This window comes from Lampris incognitus, chromosome 17 (assembly GCF_029633865.1).
Source record: "Lampris incognitus isolate fLamInc1 chromosome 17, fLamInc1.hap2, whole genome shotgun sequence".
In the NCBI taxonomy this organism is placed as follows: Eukaryota; Metazoa; Chordata; class Actinopteri; order Lampriformes; family Lampridae; genus Lampris; species Lampris incognitus.
The window spans coordinates 2,280,372-2,293,027 of NC_079227.1; the positions used below are offsets into that span (position 1 = coordinate 2,280,372).

Sequence of the window (12,656 nt, forward strand, 5' to 3'; positions counted from 1 at the left end):
ATTTATTTTTTGCAGTTAAAAAAACCCCACAAACTGCAAATCCCGTGTGTGGATTATAAATTCCTGCATGTGGGATTCGGTGGGTCTAAAAGGCGTGTGTGTGTGTGTGGGGGGGGGGGGGCTGGAGGGAGCGCCTGTCTACATGTCCTGCACACGGCCGGTATGTGGCAGCCCACCCATGAGCAGGGCAGGCCGTAACCCGACACCGCGGACCACGCTGGCTTTTCCACGCGCGCCTTCACGTGAGCGGCCAGAGGACGGTGGGATTGAGCTGCAGACGGCAGGAGCAGGACCTCCTCTGAACGTGGACACGCAGGCGGCAGGAGCAGGACCTCCTCTGAACGTGGACACAGGTGAGAGTAACAGCCCTAAATCCTTTCAAGCGGTCCGGGAATACGTGGGTCGTGGTCACGTGGTGTAAGAACACTGGCGTGGCTGAGCGCGTTAGTCGACGTGCTTATGAACTGGAGGTACCGGACGGAACATGGACTATGACAGGACTCACCGGGTCTGGGAGGGTTTAACCGAGACCTCGGCACCTGTCCCCCCCCACTCACACTCACCCACGTCCCGGGTTAGTGGAGCTCCAGCGGACCCAGCTGCTGCGGGTCATGGGGCCAGATCTGCCCTGTGTGGGCGGAGCCGGGCAGCAGCTTCTCTTACCTGGGAATATTAAAGCCACGGATCTCCGAACCGCGGATCCTGGATCTCCGAACCGCGGATCCTGGATCTGCTCAGCTGCTCGTCCTGTCTCCAGACAGCAGAAGAGTTCCACCCTGCCGGGAAACCTGGGCTGGCCGGGAAACCTGGGCTGGCACGGGAAACCTGGGCTGGCCGGGAAACCTGGGCTGGCCGGGAAACCTGGGCTGGCACGGGAAACGACAGCAAAGCGCCTTGTTTGCTAAACAAGAGAGGGTCCAGAGATCACCGAGGCAGACCGAACCAGTTTCATGTTTGTTCTGGACGCTTCTCACGTGTCGTCCGTGTTCCTCTGCTGGTTATTGATCAGAGCAGGGCACGAGGACACACGGACCCACCCTGCCACCGGCGGGTGACGAGTAAAGCTGATTTGTAGACGATTATTCATGCAGAGTCTTCTGCTTCCCCCGCCACCTCTCCAGAACGCTGCTGCTGCCGCTGCTGCTAAAGCCGCTTTACCCGAGACCACCGGCCTCCAGCGCTGCTCCCGTATACACCCCTCACACCAGCCACCGGCCTCCAGCCTCCAGCGCTGCTCCCGTATACACCCCTCACACCAGCCACCAGCCTCCAGCGCTGCTCCCGTATACACCCCTCACACCAGCCACCGGCCTCCAGCGCTGCTCCCGTATACACCCCTCACACCAGCCACCAGCCACCGGCCTCCAGCGCTGCTCCCGTATACACCCCTCACACCAGCCACCAGCCACCGGCCTCCAGCCTCCAGCGCTGCTCCCGTATACACCCCTCACACCAGCCACCGGCCTCCAGCCTCCAGCGCTGCTCCCGTATACACCCCTCACACCAGCCTCCAGCCTCCAGCGCTGCTGCGGCGGCGGCGGGACGTCAAGAAGAATGGCCAGCTTCCATTCTTCCACTCCTCCATTCCTCTATGTCTCTACTCCTCCACTCCTCTATGTCTCTACTCCTCCACTCCTCTATGTCTCTACTCCATTCCTCTATGTCTCTACTCCTCCACTCCTCTATGTCTCTACTCCTCCATTCCTCTATGTCTCTACTCCTCCACTCCTCTATGTCTCTACTCCTCCATTCCTCTATGTCTCTACTCCTCCACTCCTCTATGTCTCTACTCCTCCATTCCTCTATGTCTCTACTCCTCCACTCCTCTATGTCTCTACTCCTCCATTCCTCTATGTCTCTACTCCTCTACTCCTCCACTCCTCTATGTCTCTACTCTTCCACTCCTCTATGTCTCTACTCCTCCATTCCTCTATGTCTCTACTCCTCCATCCCTCTATGTCTCTACTCCTCCACTCCTCTATGTCTCTACTCCTCTACTCCTCCACTCCTCTATGTCTCTACTCCTCCATTCCTCTATGTCTCTACTCCTCCACTCCTCTATGTCTCTACTCCTCCATTCCTCTATGTCTCTACTCCTCTACTCCTCCACTCCTCTATGTCTCTACTCTTCCACTCCTCTATGTCTCTACTCCTCCACTCCTATATGTCTCTACTCCTCCACTCCTCTATGTCTCTACTCCATTCCTCTATGTCTCTACTCCTCCACTCCTCTATGTCTCTACTCCTCCATTCCTCTATGTCTCTACTCCTCCACTCCTCTATGTCTCTACTCCTCCATTCCTCTATGTCTCTACTCCTCTACTCCTCCACTCCTCTATGTCTCTACTCTTCCACTCCTCTATGTCTCTACTCCTCCATTCCTCTATGTCTCTACTCCTCCATTCCTCTGTCTCTACTCCTCCACTCCTCTATGTCTCTACTCCTCCATTCCCCTATGTCTCTACTCCTCCACTCCTCTACTCCTCCACTCCTCTATGTCTCTACTCCTCCGTTCCTCCACTCCTCTATGTCTCTACTCCTCCACTCCTCCTGCTCTGCCGCGTCTCAGCCTCGTCCAGCAGCGCAAACAGAGGTCTCGTGTGCGTCACCATTTAGCAGGCGGACGGAGAAACGGCTCCGGAACGGAACGGAACGGAACGGAACGGAACGGAACACCCGTCGTGTCCGTCAACAAAAAAGGTCCGTTAAAAGTCCGGCAGCCGACATGTTGGTTCCGCTGTGGGCGGCGTGTGCGTGGGAATAGTACTACCAACCCCCCTACCGGATCTGCGTTATTCCGGGCTACGAACCGCTCAGCCGGGGCTGCCAGGTCTGCGGGACCGACCCGGCCCAGCGCAGCCCGGAAGACGCCCCGCCAGCCCGCATCCCCGCGGCGAGACCTCCGCGGCGAGACCTCCGCGGCCTGCTGCTGCCGTCGCCGCCGCCGCCGCCAAATGTGTTGTCCCGTCGACAACGCGTTAAAAGCCATTCCCGCCAAACGGCTCTTTCGCCTCGGTGCGGAAATGGCCGCGTGTAATTCCCAGACGGCGTGTGTTGTCATGGATCAAACGCAGCTCTGAACGCGGACGGCCATTCAAGCTAACCTGCTGCTGTGTCTTCTCCCCTTGTCTTCCCCCTCCTCTCTTCCTCCCCGCTGCCGGCACACCGCGACTGTACCGTGGTGGTGACGATGGTGATGGTGATGGTGATGATGAGGATGATGGTGATGATGATGATGATGATGATGAGCCCTACTTCACACGGTGCCTACCGGAGTTGGGATCGGATGAGGACCGAGACCCTGACCCCGTTTACACTTGGTTTTAAAGGCGTTTTGTTTGTCTTTTTGGCGTTGTTGTTTTTTAGCGATCGGACCACGAGTGGACGGCGCTAAATACACAGTGTAGACGACCACCAAAACGTTTGGTGAACCGGTTACCCAAACCAATTACCGAGGTGGTCTGGGACGCATTTGACCACATATCTTTTGTAGTGTAAACGCTAATGCGTCCCTAAAAAGAACATAACAGGACTTCTTCTTCTTCTTCTTCTTCTTAACAGTAATGAAATCTGATCACAAGTGGTCAGCAGGACGCATTTGGAGACGCATTAGACACAGGTGTAAACGGAGACGTGTTTCACTGTCCATTTGTGAGCCGCTCGCCCAAAACGCGTTTTACAAACAAGTGTAAACAGCCACTGGGAGCATTAAACGCGCGTGTGTATGTGGGCGTGTCCCGTGTCCATGCGCGTACGTGCTGATCTGGAGTCAGTTTGGTAGGATTTGGGTATAAATACATTATTTCATTTAAAAAAGGGATTTGTTCATGTCATTTGCATGCACAATAGGTCTACCCAACCAGCGAAAACTATATAAAAATAAACCCGCGGCAACGCTTCAAAAGTAGCCCGATTCCGCGGGAAATCCGTTGACCTGGCAACGATACAATCACCGTAACGTAATGTCTTACGACATCAATGACATCATCACCCTACGACGTCATCCTACATTCTCAACATTCAGCCATTAAACGATACCTCCTACTGCTAGGGATGCCAGCTCCTTCAAATGGAAATAAGGAACTGGGTACAGGGACGGGGGTTGGATGGGCGGGGCGTGGCGGGCATAACAAATATAATGTGCCTTACACTATACACACACACACATATATAATTTATATATATATATATATATATATATATATATAATAGGGAACGATTATTTTAAGGAACGGTTAGCAACCCTACTTACTACTACAACTACTTTCGGCTGCTCCCGTTAGGGGGCGCCACAGCGGATCATCTGTTTCCATCTCTTCCTGTCCTCTGCATCTTCCTCTGTCACACCAGCCACCTGCATGTCCTCCCTCACCACCTCCATAAACCTCCTCTTTGGCCTTCCTCTTCTCCTCTTCCCTGGCAGCTCCATATTCAGCATCCTTCTCCCAGTATACCCAGCATCTCTCCTCCACACATGTCCACACCATCTCCATCTTGTCTCTCTTGCTTTGTCTCCAAACCGTCCAACCTGAGCTGTCCCTCTAATATACTCGTTCCTAATCCTGTCCTTCTTCATCACTCCCAATCTTATCATCTTCATCTCTGCCACCTCCAGCTCCTCCTCCTGTCTTTTCATCAGTGCCACTGTCTCCAAACCATACAACATAGCTGGTCTCACTACCATCTTGTAAACCTTCCCTTTAACTCTTGCTGGTACCCTTCTGTCACAAATCACTCCTGACACTCTTCTCCACCCACTCCACCCTGCCTGCACTCTCTTCTCCACCTCTCTTCTGCACTCCCCGTTACTTTGGACAGTTGACCCCAAGTATTTAAACTCATACACCTTCATCAACTCTACTCCTTGCATCCTCACCATTCCACTGTCCTCCCTCTCATTCACACATAGGTATTCTGTCTTGCTCCTACTGACTTTCATTCCTCTTCTCTCCAGTGCATACCTCCACCTCTCCAGGCTCTCCTCCACCTGCTCCCTACTCTCACTACAGATATCAATGTCATCCGCAAGCATCATCGTCCATGGAGACTCCTGCCTGATCTCATCCGTCAACCTGTCCATCACCATTGCAAACAAGAAAGGGCTCAGAGCCGATCCTTGATGTAATCCCACCTCCACCTTGAACCCATCTGTCATTCCAACCACACACCTCACCACTGTCACACTGCCCTCATACATATCCTGCACCACCCCTACACAATTCAATTCAATTCAATTCAATGTATTGTCATTAAAAACAACGTGCAGGCACATGTTAAAAATTAAATGAGGACTGTGGCTTCACCAACAGTGCAAGACAGACACAGACAAACACAACAAACACAGTATAAGATATACACACATGAAGACCAAAAGCTAAAAATCAGTTAAAAAAGAGCAAGAGTACGAAATATTTAAACATATCTACAGACATTCAGTGGGTGGCCAGGTTCAGATGGGCAACACCTGTCCTCTTAACCTAGCTTCTATTACTCTTTCCCATATCTTCATGCTGTGGCTGATCAACTTTATATCTCTGTAGTTGTTACAGTTCTGCACATCACCCTTGTTCTTGAAAATCGGTACCAGTATGCTTCTTCTCCACTCCTCAGGCATCCTCTCACTTTCCAGGATTGTGTTAAACAATCTAGTTAAAAACCCCACTGCCATCTCTCCTAAACATCTCCATGCCTCCACAGGTATGTCATCAGGACCAACTGCCTTTCCACTCTTCATCCTCTTCATAGCTGCCCTTACTTCCTCCTTGCTAATCCACTGAACTTCCTGATTCACTATCCACACATCATCCAACCTTCTCTCTCTCTCATTTTCTTCATTCATCAGCCCCTCAGAGTATTCCTTCCACCTTCTTAGCACACTCTCCTCGCTTGTCAGCACATTTCCATCTCTATCCTTGATCATCCTAACCTGCTGCACATCCTTCCCAGCTCGGTCCCTCTGTCTAGCCAATCAGTACAAGTCCTTTTCTCCTTCCTTAGTGTCTAACCTGTCATACAACTCACCATACGCCTTTTCCTTTGCCTTCACCACCTCTCTCTTTGCTTTACGCTGCGTCTCCTTGTACTCCTGCCTACTTTCTTCATCTCTCTGACTATCCCACTTCTTCTTTGCCAACCTCTTCCTCTGTATACTTTGCTGTACTTCCTCATTCCACCACCAAGTCTCCTTGTCTTCCTTCCTCTGTCCTGATGACACACCAAGTACCTTCCTAGCTGTCTCCCTCACTATTTCTGCAGTGGTTGTCCAGCCATCTGGCAACTCTCCACTACCACCCAGTGCCTGTCTTAACTCCTGCCTGAACTCCACACAACAGTCTTCCTTCTCCACCTTCCACCATTTGATCTTCGGCTGTGTCTTCACTCTCTTCCTCTTCTTGGTCTCCAAAGTCATCCTACAGACCACCATCCGATGCTGCCTAGCTACGTTCTCCCCTGTCACCACCTTGCAGTCTCCAATCCCTTTTAGATGGCGCCTCCTACATAAGATATAGTCCACCTGTGTGCACTTTCCTCCACTCTTGTACGTCACCCTGTGTTCCTCCCTCTTCTTGAAATATGTATTCACCACAGCCATTTCCATCCTTTTCGCAAAATCCACCACCATCTGTCCTTCCACGTTTCTTTCCTTGACTCCATACCTTCCCATCACCTCCTCATCACCTCTGTTCCCTTCACCAACATGTCCATTGAAGTCCGCTCCAATCACCACTCTCTCCTCCTTGGGTACCCTCTCCACCATGTCGTCCAACTCATTCCAGAATTCTTCTTTCTCCTCCATCTCACACCCAACTTGTGGGGCATATGTGCTGATAACATTCAGCAATACACCTTCGATTTCCAGCTTCATACTCATCACTCTGTCTGACACGGTCTTCACCTCCAGCATGCTCTTGACATACTCTTCCTTCAGAATTACCCCTACCCCATTTCTCCTCCCATCAGCACCATGGTAGAAGAGTTTGAACCCACCTCCGATACTCCTGGCCTTACTCCCCTTCCACCTGGTCTCTTGCACACACAGTATGCCTACCTTTCTTCTTTCCATCATGTCAGCCAGCTCTCTCCCTTTACCAGTCATAGTGCCAACATTCAAAGTTCTGACTCTCACCTCCACACTCCTACCCTTCCTCCTCCCCCGCTGCCTCTGGACATGCTTTCCCCCTCTCCTTCTCCTTCGCCCAACAGTAGCATAGTTTCCATCGGCACCCTGCTGGTTAACAGTACCGGTGGTGGTTGTTGGTAACCCGGGCCTCGACCGATCCGGTATGGAAATGTGATTTATGATCCGCATATTTGATTTGGCAAAGGTTTTACGCCGGATGCCCTTCCTGACGCAACCCTCCCCATTTGTCCGGGCTTGGGACCGGCACTAAGAATGCACTGGCTTGTGCCTCCTCAGTGGCTGGGTTAAACGATAGCGATACCTCTTACTGTATTTCAAAAACTTGTTTTTCTCCCTATTAAATCCACATAATTAATTCGGTAAGTTTCACGTGTCACTCCAAATTAATTCCAAGTATGATAACAGGAAGTTTAATCAGTTCATCTGGGATTCTAATCAACTTTCTGAGGTTTTCTTACCTGGATTATCGAGCATGCATGAAGACATGTTTTGATGGATAAACAGTATGATTTTCTTTGTTGTATAGATTAACGACTAGACAGAAGGTACATGAGTAAACTCACTTGATCTGAGTTGACGTTATCAGGTGTTTTAGGATTCACATACATTTTCCAGCACCAATGTTTTAACAAGTTTAGGAACAGTATTCTTTCTTTCTTTTTTATCCCCAATTGTACTTGGCCAATTGCCCCACTCTTCCGAGCCGTCCCGGTCTCTCCTCCACCCCCTCTGCTGATCCGGGGAGGGCTGCAGACTACCACATGCCTCCTCCCATACATGTGGAGTCACCAGCCGCTTCTTTTCACCTGACAGTGAGGAGTTTCACCAGGGGGACGTAGCACATGGGAGGATCACACTATTCCCCCCAGTTCCCCCTGCCCCCCGAACAGGTGCCCTGACCGACCAGAGGAGGCGCTAGTGCAGCGACCAGGACACATACCCACAGGGACGCCCGACCAAGCCGGAGGTAACACGGGGATTCGAATGGCGAGCCCCTTATTGGTAGGCCACGGAACAGACCGCTACACTACCTGGACGCCCCAGGAACAGTATTCTAGTATTTATTCAATCGCGTCGAAAGGAGCCAGTTGATGTGGTTCGCTCATCTGATTAGGAGGCCTCCTGGGCGCCTTCCTTTGGAGGTTTTCTGGGCATGTCCAACTGGGAGGAGACCCCGGGGTAGACCCAGAACTCGCTGGAGGGACTACATGTCCAGTTTGGCCTGGGAACCTCATGGGATCCCCCAGGAGGAGCAGGAGGGCGTTGCTGGGGAGAGGGACATCCGGAGTGCCTTATTTAGTTTGCTGCCACCGCGACCCCACCCCGGAGAAGCGTCTGATGATTAGATGAGATCAGATGAGATGAGACGATAATGTAACGTGCATGGATTAGTAGACACGTTGGTCCTTGACTAACGGGCCGGACCCTTTAGTCGACTGGTTATCGTGGTCGCTTGCGGAGCGGGAGACACGGGTTCGCGTCCTGGCTGTGGTGACGGTCTCCCGGACTGCCCCCCGAATTCGCTACGATATCATCTAACAGTGTTTCTCAACCCAGTCCTGAAGGACCCCCTATCCTGCAGATCTTCATTGTAACCCTGCATAGGTAGCCCTGCTTGTACTTACTCGACCAATCATCTCGCAGCACTTAATTATGCAAGGTGTGCAACGTCTGACAAAATTCATTGCTGATTGGTTGAATAACTACAAACAGGTACCTATTCAGGGTTGCAAAGAAAATATGCAGGATAGGGGTTCCTCAAGGACTGGGTTGGGAAACACTGCTCTAGTAATTCCACGTCCCGAGGACCAGTCTGCGCTGCTGGAAGTCGGCACACCTCGGTCCCCGTCTTTGCCTGCTGCCCGGCCTGCATTGCACCCTACCCCAACGCTCATCCCCGCGCGTGGTAGATCCACGGGGCGGTGGCTCCATGTTGCTTTTTCGGGCTGGGCCCAACCGGGCCCCATGGTCCAAGGCCCGGCCACCAGACGCTCCCTTCCCATGTCTGGCTCCAGGAGGGGTCCCCGGTTTCCCTTTTCCGGGCAAGGTGCTGTAGCCCTGCTGTTGTATTTTCATTGGGTTTCTTGGGACTCGCTCTTATTCTGGCCCCTCCCCTGTGACCAATTTGCCCTTGGAGACCCTACCAGGAACTATTGCCCCCGGCAACACAGCTCCCAGGATCCCCGGGACACCCAAACCCCTCCACCACGTTAAGGTGGCGAGTCTCGGAGGGGAGAAAACACGTGATGAAACGTGTCTGTCAATAAACGTGAGGAACTGATTTGACCGTCTTTGATGGTCTCTATGGTGGTCTGCTAGAAACTGACCAGGGTTTTTGTGGACATTCTGAATTTTTCAAGACATCTTAGAAAGTAGAGTCTGTTCGCCTTCTTAATAACATAACTGGTGTTTATAGAGCAGGAGAGGGAGTCTGAGATCTGATGCCTAAAAATCTGAAGTTCTTCACAATTTTAACAGGACACAATTGATATAAACTGGTGTCTGAACCGTTTCGGAATCCTGAAATTCCAAATTAGATGAATAACTAATAAAAACTCCTTCATAGAAAGCCGTTTTCTTATATTGGGATGGGTCGGCTTACAGAAGATTGACTTTTCTCCACCTTAGTGAGTGCCCCTCTGCAGCCGGTCTACGGGCTAATAATGAAAGCAATGCGTTGCAGTACTCAGGGAAAAAGGTGTCAGTCTTTTAAAGAAGCAGATTAGTATGAAGACGTCATTTCCAGTGTCATTTCTCTGTTTCTCTGCTTCCTCGGCCTCAGCCATGGTGGTGTGTGTTCTGGGAGGAAAGAGCCTCTTAGGGCCCAACGTGTACCCAGAGGTCCCGGACGGAGGCTGGGGGTGGCTGGTGGCTGTGGCCTTCTTCCTGGTGGAGGTGTTCACATATGGCACCATCAAAAGCTTTGGAATCTTCCTGCAGGACCTGATGGAGGAGTTTGGAGAGACAAACAGCCGAGTCTCCTGGATCATTTCCATCTGTGTCTTTGTCATGACCTTCACCGGTGAGTGGTCAGGTCCCACTTAATATGTAGTTTTTAAACAAACCCCCTTAATCCCATATAGTCACTACTAAACTGTTGGTATCACTTATTCTAACTTCCAAATCAATCAGTCTATCAACATTTACATGTTCTACATCAAAATGCTTTACAATACCCTCTCCATTAAGTGAAAGTAAGTGCACGTCTGCCTTCAGCTCCACTCTCTTCAGTGATGACCAATCGTTTTGGGTTCCAGCCTGTCGTCATGACTGGAGGATTACTCATCGCCATGGGAACCATCACCACCGGCTTTGCCAAATCCATCAATGAGATGTACATCACCACGGGAATAGTTTCAGGTGTTGAACGCCCACCTGCAGTCTCTCTCTCTCTCTCACACACACACACACACACACCAGCCTCCATTTTCCATGATGCATTACTTTCCTCTGAAATACTTCTTCCAGTCACCTTAGCCATGTTTCCAGTCTCCCACCTGGTTTTGGTAAAGTTGTGTTTTTTAATAAAAGGTCTGGGCTACTGTCTGACCTTCCTGCCCACGGTGACCATCCTCTCTCAGTACTTCAGTCATCGACGGTCGCTGGTCACGGCTGTGGCGTCCACCGGAGAGTCCTTCTCCATGTTTGCCTTGGCGCCCGGTGAGGGGCTTTGATTGACTTGCTTTCATGAAAGTCCCACCGTGAAATGTGCTGAATGTAAAAAAGAGCTTGGCGAACAAATTAATATTTCATTTCCCCCCCCCACTTGTCTCTCTTTCAGCCTTCTCAGCTCTCAGAGACAGAGTCGGGTGGAGTTACACCATGGTGGTGATCGGAGCTTTACAAGGTCTGATCATCGTCTGTGGTTCTCTGCTGCGGCCCATCGTCATCAAGCCCCAAAGATCCCACATGACGGAGACCGAAGGACTGAAAAAGGATGGGGCCCTCCACCAAAATTCTCCACAAGTCCATTCAGACTCATTTCCACCCAAGACCTCCTGCAGTCAAGACGAAGAGCTGGCCAGAGGAGACTCTCTGAACTCTGGCGACTCTGGCGTCCAGTCTATGAAGGATGTGGATGAGACCAGCAAAGTTGAGACGTCTTCCTTACATGTGAATATTAGGTTAGAGGTGCTCCAGAAATGGATGGAGGAGGACAAGGTGACCAGAAAGGAGGAGAAAAAGAGTGCAGATGAGGAGAAAGGTGGGAGCCATGAAGAGAAAATGGCCAGAGGAGACAAGGCTGCATCAATAGAGAAACCCAAGCTTCTGGATTTCTCCATCCTCAGAGAAAGCAGCTTCATCTGTTACTCTCTGTTCGGACTGTTCGCCACGCTCGGCTTCTTCGCCCCTCAGCTGTATGTGGTGGAGCTAAGCGTGAGCCGCGGCATGGATCGGGACCATGCCACCTACATGCTCTCCATCATGGCTGTGGCCGAAGTCTTTGGGCGTCTCTGCATCGGCTGGGTCCTGTGCAGGAGGCGTTTGAGGAAGAGGAAGCCGTTGGTGCTCCTGGCATGTGTTGCTTCATTGACTGTAGTGCTGGTGGCCTTCACGCTGGTCTGGGAGTTTTATGGCCTAGCTGTATGCTGTGGCTTCTATGGCTTCTTTATGGGGACCATAGCATGCTCTCACATCCCCATGCTGGCAGAGGAGGACGTGGTGGGCATAGAGCGCATGGCCTCAGCCGCGGGGGTCTATGTCTTCATTCAGAGCTTTGCTGGGCTAGCCGGACCCCCACTGGGAGGTAAGGGTGACTTCTACTTATGACAAGCTGACCAAAAATACTAAGATTTAAATCTGAAATCTGCAACTTTTCTCCCGTAATAAATGTTTATGTTCTCCATGTGTATGATGGAGTCAGGCTCCATGACACCACCAGTCAGCTTCACCATGGTTTGAGACACTCTCCAGTCTCCGTATACCGCTGTTGAAATGTTTTGACTGAGCAGGACCAACACTGGTGCAGCAGCACACCCGTATGTGTTGGAAAAAAAAGACTGAAACGTGATGCTGATGTGTCCATGACAACCAAGATGACTGTACAACAGTGATACTGATGTGTCCATGACAACCAAGATGACTGTACAACAGTCAAGTCAATTTTATTTGTATGGCCCAATATCACAAATTACAAATTTACCTCAGTCAGCTTTACAGCAACACAACATCCTGTCCTTACACCCTCTCATCAGATAAGGAACAGTGATGCTGATGTGTCCATGACAACCTAGATGACTATACAAGTGTCCCATGTAGTATGATAATTTAATCAAAATAACCACACAACAAATTCATAACAACATATCAAAATCTCACTCTAGTTACAAGTGTGCTGTGTTATAATGTATTTTAATATTTTTATGTCCTTGTCCTTTTAAGTCTTAAACTTCCAACAGCAAAACTTTATAATAAATAGACAGACAGACAGACAGACAGACAGACAGACAGACAGACAGACAGACAGACAGACAGACAGACAGACAGACAGACAGATAGATAGATAGATAGATAG

General features: G+C 50.7%; 2 protein-coding genes across 2 annotated transcripts in view; one reads left to right on the forward strand and one right to left on the reverse strand.

The window, feature by feature from the left end:
- arsg (arylsulfatase G) overlaps positions 1–1,360 on the reverse strand; it is a 31,861-nt gene extending 30,501 nt beyond the window's left edge. Inside the window, exon 1 of the mRNA XM_056297246.1 lies at positions 664–1,360. The gene's annotated coding sequence lies outside the window, so the exon portion shown is untranslated. The remainder of the gene's footprint in view (positions 1–663) is intronic.
- The window catches only part of LOC130127848 (monocarboxylate transporter 7-like), a 19,258-nt gene continuing 6,882 nt past the window's right edge, over positions 281–12,656 (forward strand). Inside the window, exons 1-5 of the mRNA XM_056297569.1 lie at positions 281–353; positions 9,924–10,163; positions 10,358–10,501; positions 10,673–10,801; positions 10,923–11,888. Of these exons, the coding sequence (XP_056153544.1) occupies positions 9,926–10,163; positions 10,358–10,501; positions 10,673–10,801; positions 10,923–11,888 (1,477 nt within the window). The 5' untranslated portion in view covers positions 281–353; positions 9,924–9,925. The remainder of the gene's footprint in view (positions 354–9,923; positions 10,164–10,357; positions 10,502–10,672; positions 10,802–10,922; positions 11,889–12,656) is intronic.